The 18382-nt window shown below is 48.6% G+C and overlaps 1 protein-coding gene across 1 annotated transcript; it reads right to left on the minus strand.

Moving 5' to 3' along the window:
- Positions 442-1173, minus strand: LOC110433609 (uncharacterized mitochondrial protein AtMg00810-like). Its single transcript, XM_021456086.1, has one exon. The coding sequence runs from the start codon at positions 1171-1173 to the stop codon at positions 442-444; it is 732 nt and encodes a 243-aa protein (XP_021311761.1).

Consider the following 18382-nt stretch of genomic DNA (forward strand, 5'->3'; position numbering starts at 1 on the left):
CAGAAACTAGGATAGATTATTATATATATGTATGAGAGACACAGTATTACAGGAAAACCAACTGCTACAAACTTGTAGACACGACTGATAAGAACTCACATGCACGGAATCAATCTTGCCCCCCCCCCCTGTTTATCTATTTTGTTGACGGTGCTACATATTAGATTCTAGACACAGATAGAGTAACCACAAGTTCATGAGTATATTATTCCACTATAGCAAAATGAGAGCCAATAGGTCTCGGGATTAGTAGATTGATAATCAAGGGTACAGAGTACATATATAGGCAAGGATCCCCTAAGGGTTTATAGAAACACCCAGATAACGGTGATCCTTGCCTTATCAATCTAACTTAACCACTAAGGCATTAGACCCATAACAGCCCAAAGGGCGCCTATTCTAACACACCCCCGCAGTCCAAACGTCAGCCACTTTGCACGTTTAGACTGGACCAAAACTCTGTGAAGACCGAAGAAGGCAGCCCTTTGGTGAAGATATCCGCATATTGTGAAGAAGTGGAAACATGCAGGACACTAAGATCACCATGGCAACTCGCTCTCGAACGAAGTAAAGATCAATCTCAATGTGGTTTGTACGCTGATGCTGAATTGGATTGGAGGACATGTAGACTACGCTGATGTTGTCACAATACACCATCGTGGCGCGTCTGAGGGGCGTGTGCAGCTCGATGAGAAGCTGTCGCAGCCAGGTGGCTTCTGCAACTCCATTAGCCACTGCGCGATACTCGGCCTCAACACTGGATCTTGATACTGTGTTCTGCCGCTTGGATGACCAGGAAACCAAGTTATCACCGAGGAACACTGCATAGCCCGAGGTGGACATACGAGTGTCTGGACAACCAGCCCAATCGGCATCAGTGTAGACGACAAGATCCATAGAGGAAGATGGACGCAGCAGTAGACCAAGATGAAGTGTGCTTCGGATGTACCGGAGAATTCGCTTCAGAGTAGCAAGGTGAGGCTCTCGAGGGTCATGCATATGAAGGCACACCTGCTGAACGGCATACGCAATGTCTGGGCGGGTGAATGTCAAATACTGTAGAGCACCAGCAAGACTGCGAAAGTCTGTGGCATCAGACACTAGGGCCCCGTCAGCTGCAGCAATCTTCGGATTGGTGTCAACTGGAGTGGAGCAAGGCTTGCACTCTGCCATACCGGCGCGATCCTGAATGTCCAACATGTACTGTCGCTGGGAGAGGAGTAAACCAGCACTACTTCGCTGAACCTGCATGCTAAGGAAGTGATGCAGTGTACCCAAATCTTTCATGGTAAACTCTCGCTGCAGGGCTGAGATGATCCGCCGGAGGAGATCAGGGGAGGAATCTGTGAGAACAATATATACCATCCACATATAGTAACAAGTAAGCTGTGTCGGAGCCGCGGTGGTAGATGAAGAGTGATGTATCTGACTTAGCTTCAACAAACCCGATAGAAAGAAGGTAGGTAGCCATGCGACTGTACCAAGCACGGGGGGCCTGCTTGAGGTCGTATAGTGACTTCTTCAACAGGCAGACAGACTCGGGACGAGTAGGATCCTCAAATCCAGAGGGTTGCTGGCAGTACACTGTCTCATTCAGAGTCCCATATAGAAAGGCATTCTTGACGTCGAGCTGGTGTATAGTCCAGGTGTGAGAAAGAGCCAGCGAGAGCACTGTGCGAACAGTAGCAGGCTTCACCACCGGACTGAAAGTCTCATCAAAATCCACACCAGGGCGCTGAGTGAAACCACAAAGTACCCAGCGGGCCTTATACCTCTCAAGGGAACCATCAGACTTGAATTTGTGCTGGAAGATCCACTTGCCAGTGACAATGTTGGCCCGAGGGGGGCGAGGTACGAGATCCCATGTGTCGTTCTGTAGAAGGGCATGGTGTTCTTCTTCCATAGCGGCTCGCCAGTTGGGGTCTGCAAGGGCACTGCGGAAGGTCTTCGACATTAGAGAGAGGGAGCCAGTGTGGTAAGCAGCCGGCATCCGAAAGCCACTCTTTGACCGCGATCCCATGGCATGCTGGTTGCTCACTGGGTGAACAGGAACAGCTCCCTTGGGCAATGGAGCTGCAGTCACCGGTGGTGGGGACGCGGGCACAGCTGAGGGGGCTAGTGCGGGCGCAGCCAAGGGTCGAGGTCGGCGGCTGTAGTGGTGCATGAAGTGACGCTTGGGTCGAAGAGGTGGAAAGCCAGGCGAAGGCCCACGGGGCGCCTGAGGTGGCGCTGAACCCGTCGTCGCCGTGGACGGGGAGGCGCCAGCATGAAGTGCTGGCGGGACGTAGAGGTGACGAGGCGAGGCCTCCATCTCTGGTGCCGCGCGTGGCGCGGGAGAGTGAAAGCCCAAGTTTGGTTTTGGTAATTAATGACACCAAGTTGCTAATGTCTTGTGTTTAAGTGATATGAGTTAGGCATAGCAACACATGTGATGAAGGTGCATGGTGGCATGAAAAGGTGGCCACATGATCACAAAGGGATGAAGCATGAAGTGAAGATCATGGTGATAGATGAGGAGCAAAGTTATCAAGGCAAAGGTATAAACATAGAGTTTTACTTTTGTCGGTCTAAGATGAGTAGAGAAGTGATTGACCGGGTTTAGGATAGATAGCCGACTATCAAGAGAGGAAATCACGATCATCTCTCGAATCAAGTGCTACTAGGTTCATATCTTGAGCATATGCATTAAGATCTAGTAAAGTGCTAACATAACTCCTTTGGTGAAAATGTTTGTGAAAAGCTAACACACATGCACTTTGGTGGTGGACACTTGTTGGTGTTAGCACATTTACAAAGGAGGTGGAGTTCCTAGGGTTGAGAGGGGTGTGGGATTCGGCGCTTTTGAGAAAAATAAGTGTATATTTTCTATTGCGCTGGTGGGAAATTTAGAGAAGTCACGGGAGTGTTTTTCGCTGAGAAACACTCACCGGACGCTGAGTGCAGAGGCACCGGACGCTGGCCTCAGAGTCCGGTGTGCTTGACCCTGCTAGGGTTGAGCACCGGACGCACTCTGAGAGCGTCCGGTGGTTAGCGTCCGGTGTGAGGGCGTTTTGCAACCCTCTATGTGTTTAAGTCCGGTGAGCACCGGACGCTCAGAGGTGCGTCCGGTGGCTCACGTCCGGTGTGAAAGAGCATCTAGACCCCTAGTGATTTCGGTGATTAATGACATCATGATTACTATGACTAACGTGTGTTTTGCAGAGGCAAAGTCATAGGTAAGGTCATGGTATATAGGTACTCGATGGACAGGGACGTACATGCCTACTTAATAGTGGAAATCATTTCGGTTTTCAAAGGATGGTTGGACATCGTCAAGACTAGACTAGGTCTAAGTGCCATATGGTGAAGAAGGGCACTTAGAGTAGTTTAGGACTTTGTTTTCCTTTGACCGTACTATTAAGAGGGGCTTTGATCTAGTAGCTTGACTTAGGCAAGGCTTTAGGTTTAGGTGTGGTGCACACTTGGTAAACCTAGCACTAGGCAGCTCAGAGATAGTCCTTAGATCGAGAGGAACCAACTTCGTTTTGGAGCGATCGCGTTTCGACGAAGTTTGGGTGCCCAAAGGGGCACCGGACGCTGCACCGGACACTCTGTGAGTGCGTCCGGTGAGGTCCCTAGCCGTTAGAATAGTGTGGTGCTTAGGGTTAGGCACCGGACGCTAGCACCGGACGCACCGGGTAGCGTCCGGTCCCTTACCCAGAGAGCTTGCGAGCTTTCCCTGAGCACCGGACGCGCCGGGTAGCGTCCGGTCCCATGCGCAGGGAGCATGTAAAGTTTTCCCGAGCACCGGACGGTGCACCGGACGCTGAAAGTTAGCGTCCGGTGACCTGTCAGAGAAAAGTGCAGGTAGCCGTTATGAAGCACCGGACGCTCGGTGCAGTGCGTCCGGTGCAACATAATGTGCGTTCGGTGACCACGTTTTCAGTGGAAAACGGTTGGCCGACCTTTGGACTTGGTGGATAGTATTTATACTCCTCCACCTCGTCCATGAGATCACTCTTGCCCATTTGAACATCAGAGAACCTTGTTGTGGAGCAAGAGAGTTGCAAGAGCCTAGAGAGGATTGAGATTTGAGTGTTTTCTTGAGAGAATCCTTCTCTAGTGAGTTCCAAGAGTCAAGTGTGCATCCACCACTCTCTAGAGCCTTGTTTGGGTCAAGTGAGAGTTTGTTGCTTGTTACTCTTGGTGATCGCCATCACCTAGACGGTTTGGTGGTGATTGAAGGCACGAAGACCGCCCGGATTTCTTGTGGGTGGCTCGTGTCAAGCTTGTGAGCGGTTTTGGGCGATTCACCGCGACGGAGTGTCGAAGAATCAGCCCGTAGAGAGCACTTGGTTCTTGCGCGGACCAAGGGGGAGCAAGACCCATGCGCGGGTGCTCCAACGAGGACTAGTGGAGAGTGGCGACTCTCCGATACCTCGGCAAAACATCGCTGAGCACTTTCTTCCACTACTCCTTTACTTTCTAGCATTTACTTTGTGTTTTTACATTCTTAGAATTGCCTTGCTAGAATAGGATTGGAACTAGGTTGCAAAACTTTTATTCGGTAGCACTCTAAGTCACACTAGGCACAAGGGGTTGAATTGGAGCTTATAGGTTGCTTAAATTTTTAGAGAAGCCCAATTCACCCCCCCTCTTGGGCATCTTGATCCTTTCAATTGGTATCAGAGCCTAGTGCTCATTATTTAGGCTTCACCGCCTAGAGAAAGATGTCTAACGGGGATGGACCGCCACCCATGTTCGATGGGAATGACTTTCCGTATTGGAAAATACGGATGGAGTCATACCTTGAGGCATGCGACGTAAAGTGCCTAAAAGCCGCGACCGAAGGGTTTGCCCCTCCGGAAAGAGCCACCGCTCTTACTCCACAAGAGCAAGAAAACGAGAAGTGGAATGCGAAGGCCAAAAACCACATCTTTAGAGGTCTTTGCAAAGAGGTGTTCAACCGCGTTCGGAGCCACAAAACCGCCAATGAACTTTGGAAGGAACTTTGTGCGCTCCATGAGGGAACAAAGAGTGAACGCGAGGAACGCTATCACCTAGTGATGAACAAGCTCAATACATTTGAAATGGTTCCTAAAGAAAATGCTAATGAAATGTATTCTAGCTTGAATGTCATTGTAGAGGAGCTAAATGGACTTGGGCTTACACAAATGAGTACGGCGGATGTAGCAAGGAAGATACTATGTGTGCTTCCCATTGAGAAATATGGGTACATAGTAACCGTGCTTCATCAAGGCGATCTTTCCACCGCTACACCAACCACCATATTGGGGAAGATCAATACTCATGAAATGTACATGCACATGAACCCTCAAGATGGCTCCTCGTCGGCCAAGAAAGAGAAGAAGGATTTGGCTCTCAAAGCTTCTCACAAGGGCAAAGCCAAGAAGATGGAAGTTGAGTCATCAACTTCAAGTGATGATGATGCATCTATTACCCTCTTGGTGAGAAGGACCACCAAGATGTTGAAGAAGCTCAACAAGAATGGAGTCAACTTTGATTCCAAGAAGAAGAAGTTTTTCACAAGTAGCAAGAGGAAACCCATCTCCGAGATGGATTGCTACAATTGTGGTGAGCTTGGTCATCTTGCTCATCAATGTCCAAAGCCCAAGAAGGACAAGTACAAGAAGAAGAACAAAGAGCAAGATGACTCAAGTGATGATGAGAAGAATGACAAGAAGCAATACAAGAAGAAAGGTGGCAAGAAGGAGCACTACAAGAAGAAGAATGGCAAGGCCTATATTGTTGGTGATTGGCTCACCGACATTGAGAGCTCAAGTGGTGACTCCTCCGGAAATGAAAGTGATGATGAGAAGGTTGCCGCCATTGCCATCGATGCTCCATCACCATCATCTTCACCACCATCTACATCCTCTACACACCTATGCCTTATGGCTAAGGGTGACCGGAAGGTACAAAGTGAGGATGAGAGTAGTGAAAGTGATAGTGAATATAAATCACCTTCTTATGATGAACTTGTAAAATTGCTAAACAAGTACACAAAGGTCATAAGAAAAACTAGAAGTGAAAATGAAAAGCTTGAACTTGAAAATGACACTCTTCTAGCAAAGCTTAAATCTAGTGATGAGCTTAGAGACCAAAATGAGATCATGACCACCAAGCTCAAGGAGCTCAAACTCTCTCTAAAAGATCTCAAAGAAAAACATGATAAACTTGAGAGTGTTCATGATGAGCTTATCACTAGATATAGAGCAATGAAAGAAGAGCTAACAACTCAAAAAGCAAACTATGACAACCTTGAAATTGCTTATGAACTTGCAATTGATGAAACACATGTTGCTACTAACAATGTTGCTAAGCTCGATGTAGCCACATCTTGTGATGACTTACTTGTGGAGAGCACAAGCAAATGTGTTGATTGCAAGGGCAAGAAAGTGGTAGTGGCCGAGAGCTATGAGGACACTATCAAGCTCAAGGATGAAATTGTCATGCTCAAGAAAGAGTTGCAAGAACAAGTCAAGCACAAGACCATTGTGATTGAGTCACTTGACCAAGATAAGAAGCTTGCATATGAGAACAAGTTGCTCAAGGAAGAAAATCAATATCTCAAGCTTGGTTTGATGTATGACAAGCAAGAAGAAGATGAAACATTCATCTTGGATGAGTTAGCAAGCAACAATGACCCAATCATCAAGAAGCTAACTCAAGAGAACAACAAGCTCAAGAAAGAGAAGGAACACTTAACCATGGGGTTAGCAAAGTTCACAAAGGGGAAGGACCTTCAAAGTGAGCTTTTCATGAACACCGTCATGAAGATGGACAAGAGTGGGATTGGCTACAAGGCTCATCAAACAAAGCTCATCAAGTCACTAGCTACTCATGATCAACCAAGTAAGCCAAAACCAAAGAGATGTTTTGAGTGTGGTCAAGAAGGACACTTTGCTCATGAGTGTAAGGCACCACTACCACCACCCTTGCCCAAGCATGCAAGACCATTTGCCTTCAATGCTCATTACATTGTAAGGAAAGACAAGTGTGGCAAGGTCAAGGTTAGCTTCATGGGGCCACCCAACAAGCAAAGGCCAAAGAAGATTTGGATGCCAAAGCAACTAGTAGAGAAGGTCAAGGGCCCTAAGCAAATGTGGGTCCCTAAATCTCAAGCTTGATCTCTTGTGTGTAGGTGAACTACAAGACCGGTGGATCACATTGGGTAATTGATAGTGGTGGCACTCAACATATGACCGGAGATCCCCGGATGTTCACCTCTCTTGATGAAGATGTTGACAACCAAGAGAAGATCACATTTGGTGACAATTCAAAAGGGAAAGTCAAGGGACTAGGAAAGGTAGCTATATCAAATGACAACTCCATCACCAATGTGCTCTATGTGCAATCCTTGAGTTTCAATTTGCTCTCGGTTGGACAATTATGTGACCTTGGATTTGAATGCCTATTCAAGAAGAAGGAAGTAATTGTGACCAAGGAAGATGACAATGAAGTGATATTCAAAGGCTTCCGGCACAACAACTTATATGTGGTTGACTTCTCATCCGATGAAGTTGATGTCAAGACTTGCTTATTCACCAAAACTTCACTTGGATGGTTGTGGCATAGAAGGTTAGCACATGTTGGAATGGGCACACTCAAGAAGTTGATGAAGAAAGAATTGATTAGAGGCTTGAAGGATGTGACATTTCAAAAGGACAAACTTTGTAGTGCATGTCAAGCGGGCAAACAAGTTGCAAACACTCATCCAACCAAAGCCTATCTCTCTACTTCAAGAGTGCTTGACCTACTTCACATGGACTTGTTTGGACCAACCACATATGCTAGTCTTGGAGGCAACAAATATTGCTTGGTCATAGTTGATGATTTCTCCCGGTACACTTGGACATTCTTCTTGCAAGACAAGGCCGAAGTTGCATCAATATTCAAGAAGTTTGCAAAGAATGCCCAAAATCATTGATGTGAAGATCAAGAAAATTAGAAGTGACAATGGCAAAGAATTTGACAACACCAACATTGAAGAGTATTGTGATGAAGTGGGAATCAAGCATGAATTCTCCTCAACATACACACCACAACAAAATGGGGTTGTAGAAAGAAAGAACCGGACATTGATCACCTTGGCAAGAACAATGCTAGATGAGTACAACACTTCGGAGAAGATGTGGGCCGAGGCAATCAACACCGCATGCTATGCTTCAAACCGGCTCTTTCCTCACAAGTTCCTAGAGAAGACACCATATGAGTTGCTCAATGGGAAGAAGCCCGATGTCTCATTCTTTAGAGTGTTTGGGTGCAAGTGCTACATCTACAAGAAGCGCCAACACTTGGGAAAGTTCTAGAGAAGATGTGACATTGGCTACTTAGTTGGCTATTCATCAAAGTCCAAAGCATATAGGGTCTTTAACCATGCCACAAACATGGTTGAAGAAACATTTGATGTTGAATTTGATGAAACTAATGGCTCCCAAGGAGCAAGTGATAATCTTGATGATGTAGGTGGTGAACCATTAAGGGATGCCATGAAGAACATGCCGGTGGGAGACATCAAGCCAAAAGAAGATGATGATGATGAGCAAGTCATTGAGCCACCATCCACCTCACATGTACCACAAGATGAAGACAAGGATGTGAGAGATGCTCATGAAGACACCCAAGTCACTCATGAGCAAGCGGTGGCACAAGCACAAGATGTTGATGCTTCCCAACCAACCCCTCAAGTGGCACCAAGAAGAACATCACATCTCCTCCAAGATCACTCTCAAGATCTCATCATCGGGAGTCCATCACGTGGTGTAACTACTCGTTCTAGACATGCTTTATTTATTGAACATCACGCTTTTGTGTCTCTTGAAGATGAACCAAAGACTATAGAGGAAGCTCTTCGTGATGCGGATTGGATCATGGCCATGCAAGAGGAGTTGAACAACTTCACTCGCAACCAAGTATGGACACTTGAAGAGCGACCCAAAGATGCAAGAGTGATTGGAACAAAGTGGGTCTTCCGGAACAAGAAGGATGATCAAGGCAAAGTGGTGCGCAACAAGGCAAGACTTGTAGCAAAAGGCTTTTCACAAGTGGAAGGTCTTGACTTCGGTGAAACCTTTGGACCGGTGGCAAGACTTGAAGCGATTCGTATCCTACTTGCATATGCTTCTAGTCATGATATCAAGTTATTTCAAATGGATGTGAAAAGTGCCTTTTTAAATGGGTATATTAATGAGCTTGTCTATGTTGAGCAACCACCCGGTTTTGAAGACCCTAGGTACCCCAAGCATGTCTACCGGTTGTCCAAGGCTCTCTATGATCTCAAGCAAGCTCCTAGAGCTTGGTATGAGAGACTTAAGGACTTCCTCATTGAGAAGGGCTTCAAGATTGGGAAAGTTGACACAACACTTTTCACCAAGAAAATGAATGGGGAAATCTTCATTTGCCAAGTTTATGTTGATGATATTATTTTTGGCTCTACTAATGAAGATTTTTGCAAGGAATTTGGTGATTTGATGTCCAAGGAGTTTGAGATGTCCATGATTGGCGAGCTATCCTTCTTTCTAGGATTTCAAGTCAAGCAAATAAAGGAAGGGGTCTTCATCTCTCAAGAGAAGTACACTCAAGATCTTCTCAAGAGGTTCAAGATGATGGATTGCAAGCCAATCAAGACTCCCATGGCATCAAATGGGCATCTCGACTTGGATGAGGGAGGTAATCCAATTGACAAGACTCTCTATCGCTCCATGATAGGAAGTCTACTCTACCTCACCGCATCTAGGCCCGATATAATGTTTAGTGTGTGTATGTGTGCAAGATATCAAGCAATGCCTATGGAATCTCACTTGATTGCGGTCAAGAGAATTCTTAGGTATCTAAAATACACACCTTGCCTAGGCTTGTGGTATCCCAAAGGTGCAAGATTCCAACTTGTAGGCTATTCCGATTCGGATTATGCCGGGTGCCGGATTGATAGAAAAAGCACATCCGGAGGGTGCCACTTTCTAGGTAGATCACTTGTCTCTTGGATGTCAAAGAAACAAAATAGTGTTGCCTTGTCAACGGCCAAGGCGGAATACATTGACGCCGGTGCTTGTTGTGCACAAATACTCTACATGAAACAAACTTTGCTAGACTATGGAGTAGTACTAGACAAAGTACCTTTGTTGTGTGACAACGAAAGTGCCGTAAAACTTGCAAACAACCCGGTTCAACACACCCGCACAAAACACATTGACATCCACCACCACTTCCTTAGGGATCATGTTGCTAAAGGTGATATATCCTTAGAGAATGTGGGAACGGAAAATCAATTGGCGGATATCTTCACAAAACCCCTAGATGAAGCTAGGTTTTGTATGTTGAGAAATGAACTTAATGTGCTTGACCTATCCAACTTCACTAAAAGATAAAAGTTGTGTATTGAATCTTGTAAATAACTTTTGCTTTGCATATCATGCATACTAAAACTAAAAATACAACTTGCATGTAGGGCTTGTCTAACATGGTTAAGATAACCCCCTGAGTGTGTGAAAAAGCTTAACCTTGGATCAAACTTGACAAGCATTAGTTTACTTTCAAGTGTTGCATTACAACTCATATCATATGCATGCTTGTTAATTGACCGTTTCTTTTCGGTTATTCGTTGAGCATCCGCTGTGTTCGTCCATAGATAGGGGGAGCATTCAAAGCTCATTATGATTCAAACCCCTAGCTTTATGGCCATACGATGCTCCTTGGTGATTTTCTCGAACTATCTTCATAAAAAACTACTAAGCCTATGGCTAAATATTTGTGAAAATTTGAGGGTTTGAGAGAAGTCACTCATACCAGTTCCATTTGGTGTTTAGTTGTGTGCTTTTGGAAATGGAACTTGGTTGGGTCAAAGTCGGACGTGGTGCTTAGTTGAAAAAGTGCTCAGAGGAGCACTGGACGATGCACCGGACGCTGCCTCTGTGCGTCCGGTGCGGTGAGTGTGCCAGACTGCACTCACCGGACGCAGGAACAGTGTCCCTGCAGCGTCCGGTGAGGTGCGTCCGGTGCTCACCTGGCGTGACTTGAAGCACCGGACGCTAAAGCCAGCGTCCGGTGCAATGCCAAAATGCAAACCTCTCTGCGCATGAGTCCGGTGGTCACCGGACGCGTCCGGTGGTCACCAGAAGAGCGTCCGGTGACCCCGCGGCGGGCGCATAAAGCCTGCGCCTAGAGGGTTTCGCGGGCGGTTTTCTTCCTTCTCTCCTGATTCTCTCCGAGCCGCCTGTGCCCTAGCCCGCAGGAACCGCCGCCGACCGCCGAGTTTCCTCCTCCGGCGATCCCGTGCTATCTTCCCTGCGCCAGATCTGCCCAGGGATCTCTCCCCCATCCTTCTCCTCACGCGCAGATCCATCTCGAGGGGATTTGAGGGATTGGGTGAGTTTCTCGATTGCTTGCCCTTAAGGTGTTTGAGTTTTTCGTTTCATTGCATTAGAAAAGGGTTCTTAACCTCGATCTTCCTCGTTAATCCTGTGCAGCACCATAAGGAAAGGGCTCGTGGTTTCCGGTGGTTGTCAATCGAAAATTTTCATCCGGAACACGACTCGTCCGTGAATCGTAAGCCATTCGCGTGTGTATCTTATCTATTCTTACGATCTATAGGATTGACTCATCTCTAGTCGATATGTTTTCTTATATATATCCTATCTTGTCGATTCCCTGCAGCGCGTTAATCTCCATTGTCAGTCAGTTGTTTGTCGGACGCTTGTTTTGCAATGGCTCGTACCAAGAATGTCAGTGGTCCGACAGCTGGCTCAGGAGGTTCCCCAGGAGGTGATGGTGGAGGTGATCCTCCCCGTCGCCTGTCAGCGGCAGAGAAGGGGAAAGGCAAGAAGCTGGCCACCAAGAAGCGGAAGGCCAGTGACAGAGATGCAGAGGTCGCAGAGGCAGTTGCAGCAGCGGCTGAGGCAGCCGAGAGGGGTGGTCGCTCAGGTGCTCTGAGGATAGGTGATGACCTCATGCCACGGCAGCGGCGTGCAGTACTTGAGGCAGAGGCATTCCATGGATCCCCTCCAGGCACCGTGACGATTGGAGGACAGAGGATTAGGCTTGTGGTCAGGGATCTAGCTCAGGAGGATCCAGACACTGAGACAGAGACCCAGGTAGAGGGTCCAGCACAGGAGCAGGAGCAGGAGCAGCCACTCAGGAGGTCGACTCGTGCTCGTACCCAGGCCGTTGCTCGGACCGGCACGCCGGGTCAGTCCACTTCCACAGCTCGTGCCACACCAGCGAGAGGCACACCAGCTTCACGCCCGAGGCCAGTCAGGATCCACAGGGATCTTTCTCTTGTGTCAACCAGAGAGATCCAGCAGCTGAGGTTCGTTCCGTTTCCCACCTGGTTTCCAGCTGCCAGGGATCCTAGAGCCGGTGCCAGGTTCTACACAGTCGTCCAGGAGGACATCTACGAGGCACTGGTTCGCTCTCAGGCTCAGTTCAGGGAGCACAGAGTGATCGACCTGGAGATACTGGGGAACGTGGTTGGAGCTGATATTCGTCAGTACTTTACCTACCTCCACGGACTTCCACAGTTACTAGCACTCCCCAGCACTTACTGTGAGCAGTGGGTCAGAGAGTTCTATGCGTCAGTGTGGGTTTCTCCAGATCACAGTTACATCCACTACGCACTGGCAGGCACGGACTACAGAGTGACAGCTCAGAGGGCTAGAGAGGTGCTTGGACTGCAAGCCTCTCCCACCAGGATTCACCAGCTGTGCTACGGGAACGTGGATCCCCCTCGTCGTCCTCACGGTGGTGAGATCCCACCAGTTGACTTCGTGGCTCCCTGTTTCCGTGCACCTTTTGGGGAGGGCTCCAGCAGGACAGTGGCAGATTTGACACGCCCAGCCAGGATCCTCGACTTTGTGTTGAGGAAGACTCTTCTCCCCCGGACAGGCTACAGAGACGGCTTCACTCGTATGCAGCAGTGGCTCGTCGCTCACCTTATCTCCCAGACGCAGTTTGATTTGTGGGATCTGATCGTCTCAGAGATAGAGGACACCATCTCGGAGAGCTTCAGGGGACGGCGTCAGTTGTCGTATGCACATTGGATCACTCTGCTTATTCTTCGTGCTAGGCCACTGCCCCTGCCAGCTCATTTGCAGAGGGAGTTGACAGAGTCCGACACCGTCTTCCCCCACTACGACCCCCGGCAGATGTTGAGAGCGCACCCGCACCTCCTCCTCGTGCTCCATGTGGACCGGTGCCCCCACCTTCTCCTAGGGGCACCCGCAGTGCAGCAGCAGTTGTAGAGACAGAGGAGCAGCAGGATATAGCTATTGACGTGTTTGCAGATGCAGAGGCAGAGGGCGAGTTTGACTTCGCCTCAGACAGCTCAGATGATGACTATCAGCCGCCAGTGATAGATCTCCCTCCCAGAGCTCACGACCACGAGGCAGGCGGTTCTTCGAGTACTTCAGACCCCGCCCTACTTGCTATCTTAGAGGGGATGAGGGCAGATCAGCGCCGTGCAGCTGAGGAGCAGGCGAGGCGAGACAGGGATCAGGCTGCCATCAATGCAGCCATGCAGGCCAGGCAGGATGAGCTCCAGCGTCAGCTTCTCACTTTTCAGGAGCAGCAGCTTGCTTTCCAGGCCCAGCAGACAGCGATGATGGCCGCTCTCATGGCTGCCTCAGGGATTCAGCTACCGCAGATCCAGCTCCCAGGCACGTCGACTGTCAGGCCACCTACTCCAGTGCCTCAGACTCAGAGCCCGTCTCAGCAGCCGCTTCAGCTACCAGCTCAGAGTCAGCCTTTTTCGACTCCTCAGCACCAGGTCTCTCAGGGTGCTATCTCTTCCGGCTTTGAGCAGGTACCTCAGTTCACTCCTCTTCGCTCAGGCTTCACTCCTCAGTCAGCGTCAGCATCACAGCTTGTGTGGGATTCGCAGACAGATCCGCACCTCAGCTTCACCTACAGTGCTCTGACTGGTGACCCTACGCCTCCTCCTCTGCAGGCTCCTGCAGTCTTTACGGCACCAGTTACCACTATAGAGCTTCTGTCGTCGTCAGTAGCGTTGTCCGAGCAGCTTGCACCGTCTACTACCGTACCAGAGACGACAGCTACAACGACCGAGTCCGTGCCAGTTTCGTCAGCCGGACTCGAGCAGCCAGCACAGCCTTTGACAGCTCCAGAGTAGACCCGGACCACTTCTCCAGCTCCTACAGCTTCAGAGGGTCACTCCACTTCCTCTGCCTCGACGGCCGACAGTTCAGATGATGCAGCTCGCTTCGTGGTCGTGCCGAGGGACTCCACTGCTCCGCCTCCTCCACCGTCTTCTTAGGTTTTTGGCGCTTGATGCTAAAGGGGGAGAGAGTTCGTAGTATGAAAGTTAGGAGTTAGGGGGAGCAAGAGAGGGTTTAGGAGTCTTCTTTTGAGGAGTCTATTCTTTTGAGATACCCTTTTTATCTGTGCTACTTTATCATGCATCACGTTTACTTTTATGCATTGCACTTGTGTGAGATACTATGGTTGTGAGATATGACTTGTGGTTATTGTGATATCTTAATGTCATGTGTTTTGGCTCATATTACCCTTTGCTTCCGCGTTTTACTCCGTTGTTCTTATGAGTCTTGTGTTTATATCCTGTTGTATTTCACTCACATATTTGGATGCAGGGTATTGGACTTGGTTGATATAAGCATGTCTAACCCTTTTGCTCTTATTGTATCATGCTTATTGAAACCAAGTCTCTTTAAAAAACCTCAACTCTTTTCATACTCGAGGTTGTCATCAATCACCAAAAAGGGGGAGATTGAAAGAGCATCTAGGCCCCTAGTGATTTCGGTGATTAATGACATCATGATTACTATGAATAACGTGTGTTTTGCAGAGGCAAAGTCATAGGTAAGGTCATGGTATATAGGTACTCGATGGACAGGGACGTACATGCCTACTTAATAGTGGAAATCGTTTCGGTTTTCAAAGGATGGTTGGACATCGTCAAGACTAGACTAGGTCTAAGTGCCATATGGTGAAGAAGGGCACTTAGAGTAGTTTAGGACTTTGTTTTCCTTTGACCGTACTATTAAGAGGGGCTTTGATCTAGTAGCTTGACTTAGGCAAGGCTTTAGGTTTAGGTGTGGTGCACACTTGGTAAACCTAGCACTAGGCAGCTCAGAGATAGTCCTTAGATCGAGAGGAACTAACTTCGTTTTGGAGCGATCGCGTTTCGACGAAGTTTGGGTGCCCAAAGGGGCACCGGACGCTGCACCGGACACTCTGTGAGTGCGCCCGGTGAGGTCCCTAGCCGTTAGAATAGTGTGGTGCTTAGGGTTAGGCACCAGACGCTAGCACCGGACGCACCGGGTAGCGTCCGGTCCCTTACCCAGAGAGCTTGCGAGCTTTCCCTGAGCACCAGACGCAAGCACCGGACGCGCCGGGTAGCGTCCGGTTCCATGCGCAGGGAGCATGTAAAGTTTTCCCGAGCACCGGACGGTGCACCGGACGCTGAGGGTTAGCGTCCGGTGACCTGTCAGAGAAAAGTGCAGGTAGCCGTTATGAAGCACCGGACGCTCGGTGCAGTGCGTCCGGTGCAACATAATGTGCGTCCGGTGACCACGTTTTCTGTGGAAAACGGTTGGCCGACCTTTGGACTTGGTGGATAGTATTTATACTCCTCCACCTCGTCCATGAGATCACTCTTGCCCATTTGAACATCAGAGAACCTTGTTGTGGAGCAAGAGAGTTGCAAGAGCCTAGAGAGGATTGAGATTTGAGTGTTTTCTTGAGAGAATCCTTCTCTAGTGAGTTCCAAGAGTCAAGTGTGCATCCACCACTCTCTAGAGCCTTGTTTGGGTCAAGTGAGAGTTCGTTGCTTGTTACTCTTGGTGATCGCCATCACCTAGACGGTTCGGTGGTGATTGAAGGCACGAAGACCGCCCGGAGTTCTTGTGGGTGGCTCGTGTCAAGCTTGTGAGCGGTTTTGGGCGATTCACCGCGACGGAGTGTCGAAGAATCAGCCCGTAGAGAGCACTTGGTTCTTGCGCGGACCAAGGGGGAGCAAGACCCTTGCGCGGGTGCTCCAACGAGGACTAGTGGAGAGTGGCGACTCTCTGATACCTCGGCAAAACATCGCCGAGCACTTTCTTCCACTACTCCTTTACTTTCTAGCATTTACTTTGTGTTTTTACATTCTTAGAATTGTCTTGCTAGAATAGGATTGGAACTAGGTTGCAAAACTTTTATCCGGTAGCACTCTAAGTCACACTAGGCACAAGGGGTTGAATTGGAGCTTATAGGTTGCTTAAATTTTTAGAGAAGCCCAATTCACCCCCCCCCCTCTTGGGCATCTTGATCCTTTCACGGTGACCCTGCAGGTTTGCGGAACTCTCTGCGCATGAGTCCGGTGTGCACCGGACGCGTCCGGTGTGTTGCAGGTAGCCGTTAGAATCTGACACGCGAGATTCAAGAAGGACACGTGGCTAACCCCAGTGCACCGGACGCTAGGGGTTGAGCGTCCGGTGCTCACTTGGTAGCGTTCGGTGCCCCTGATTTCAGCCCATTGAAAGTGGCCAACGGCTAGTTCTTTGAGGGGGCTTATAAATAGTTGGTGGCCGGCTTTGGGAGCTCTCTCTTACACATTTTGATTACTTGAGACATACTTTGAGCTAGAGAACACTCCCTCCACTCATCTCCTTGCTTGATTGCTAATCCTAGTGAGATTGAGTGAGATTCAAGTGCATTGCTTTGAGAGTTGCATTTAGTGGCACTTGATTCTTGAGTTTGCTGCGGATTTCTTGTTACTCTTGGGTGTTTCTCGACGCACTAGACAGCTTGGAGCAGCGGTGGTGTTGAGCTCGTGATTGGAGATTGTTTCGAGCCTCACCAAGTGATTTGTGAGGGGTTCTTGAGCCTTCCCCGCGGGAGATTGCAATTAGCTACTCTAGTGGATTGCTTGTGGCTTGGAGGATCCCCATCTTGTGAGTGGATGTGCGGCACCCGCTGAGGGTTTGGCTTTGGATTGCCAATTAGCTCGTGATCTATCAAGTGGGTGTATCGCCACAACGAGGAGTAGCTTGCCGGGAAGCAAGTGAACCTCGGTAAAAAAATCTTGTGTCATCTCTTGCCGAGGATTATCTATTGTGATTGTGATTGTGAGTGATTGGTTGGTTTTATCTCTACTCTACAACGTTGGTATAACAATCACTCTCCACTCCTTTTCTTACTTGTATACCTTGCCAGTTGTTTAGCTTGTTTAGTTTAGTCTTCTTGTTTAGGAGTGTAGCTAGCCTTCTCTTGTTGTTGTGTTTTAGTGTTTAGCCTTGTACTAGTTTGTATAGGTGGCTTGCATAGCTTAGTTGTGCTAGTGCTAGAATAGCTTCGCCTTTTGTTTTACTAATCAACTTGTCTAGTTGAAGTTTGTAGAAAATTTAAATAGGCTATTCACCCCCCCTCTAGCCATTTGGACCTTTCAGAGAGGAGGAACTCATGGTCGCGCGTGGCACGGAAGGAGGCCTCGAAGACCGAAGCACCGACGGGACATAGAGCGTAGGCACTGGGACGTCATCATCAGCAACCTCGGGCGCCCCAGGCATAGTCACAGAGGGACCGGCAGGGGCGTTGATATCACCAGGGGGTGTCTCAAGCTCAGCCACACAAGGACCGGCAGGGACAACAGGAGCGTCGGAGGTGCTGGGAGACAAGCCTACAGGAAACAAAGTGTGGGAGGGTACAAAGTGTGCGAGGGTCCAATAGGAGCTGACACCACATCATCAGTAAAATCAAGAAATTCCAAGTCGGCTGAGGTGCTGGGACATGACGCTCAGCAAAGGAAAAGGTTGTTTCATCAAAGATGACATGCCTAGAGATGATAACTCTATTGCTGGAGAGATCAAGGCAGCGGTATCCTTTATGGTGAGCAGAGTAGCCTAAAAAGACACAAAGAGCAGACCTAGGAGCGAGTTTGTGAGATGCAGTAGCAGATAGGTTGGGGTAACATTTGCAACCAAAAACCCAAAGATGATCATACGTAGGCAACTTTGCAAATAATGCAAAGTGGGGCGTAAAAAACTGGAGGGTCTTGGTAGGCAATATCTTTAGGAGGACAGTGGCGGTGGAGAGGGCCTCCACCCAATAGGAGGGAGGCATGGAGGCCTGAAAGAGAAGTGAGTGAACGACATTATTAATGGTACGAATAATGCGTTCAGCTTTACCATTCTGAGCTGAGGTGTAGGGGCAGGACATGCGAAGATGGAAGCCCTGAGCGAGGAAAAAGTGACGAGTACTCGAGTTGTCAAATTCTTTCCCATTGTCGCACTGGACCGACTTGACACGTGTGTCAAACTGAGGCCTTGTTCAGTTCATATCGAATATTGCGGCACATGCATGGAGCATTAAATATAGATAAAAATAAAAACTAATTACACAGTTTGCCTGTAAACCGTGAGATGAATCT

Source organism: Sorghum bicolor, chromosome 3, assembly GCF_000003195.3.
Source record: "Sorghum bicolor cultivar BTx623 chromosome 3, Sorghum_bicolor_NCBIv3, whole genome shotgun sequence".
Classification (NCBI taxonomy): domain Eukaryota; kingdom Viridiplantae; phylum Streptophyta; class Magnoliopsida; order Poales; family Poaceae; genus Sorghum; species Sorghum bicolor.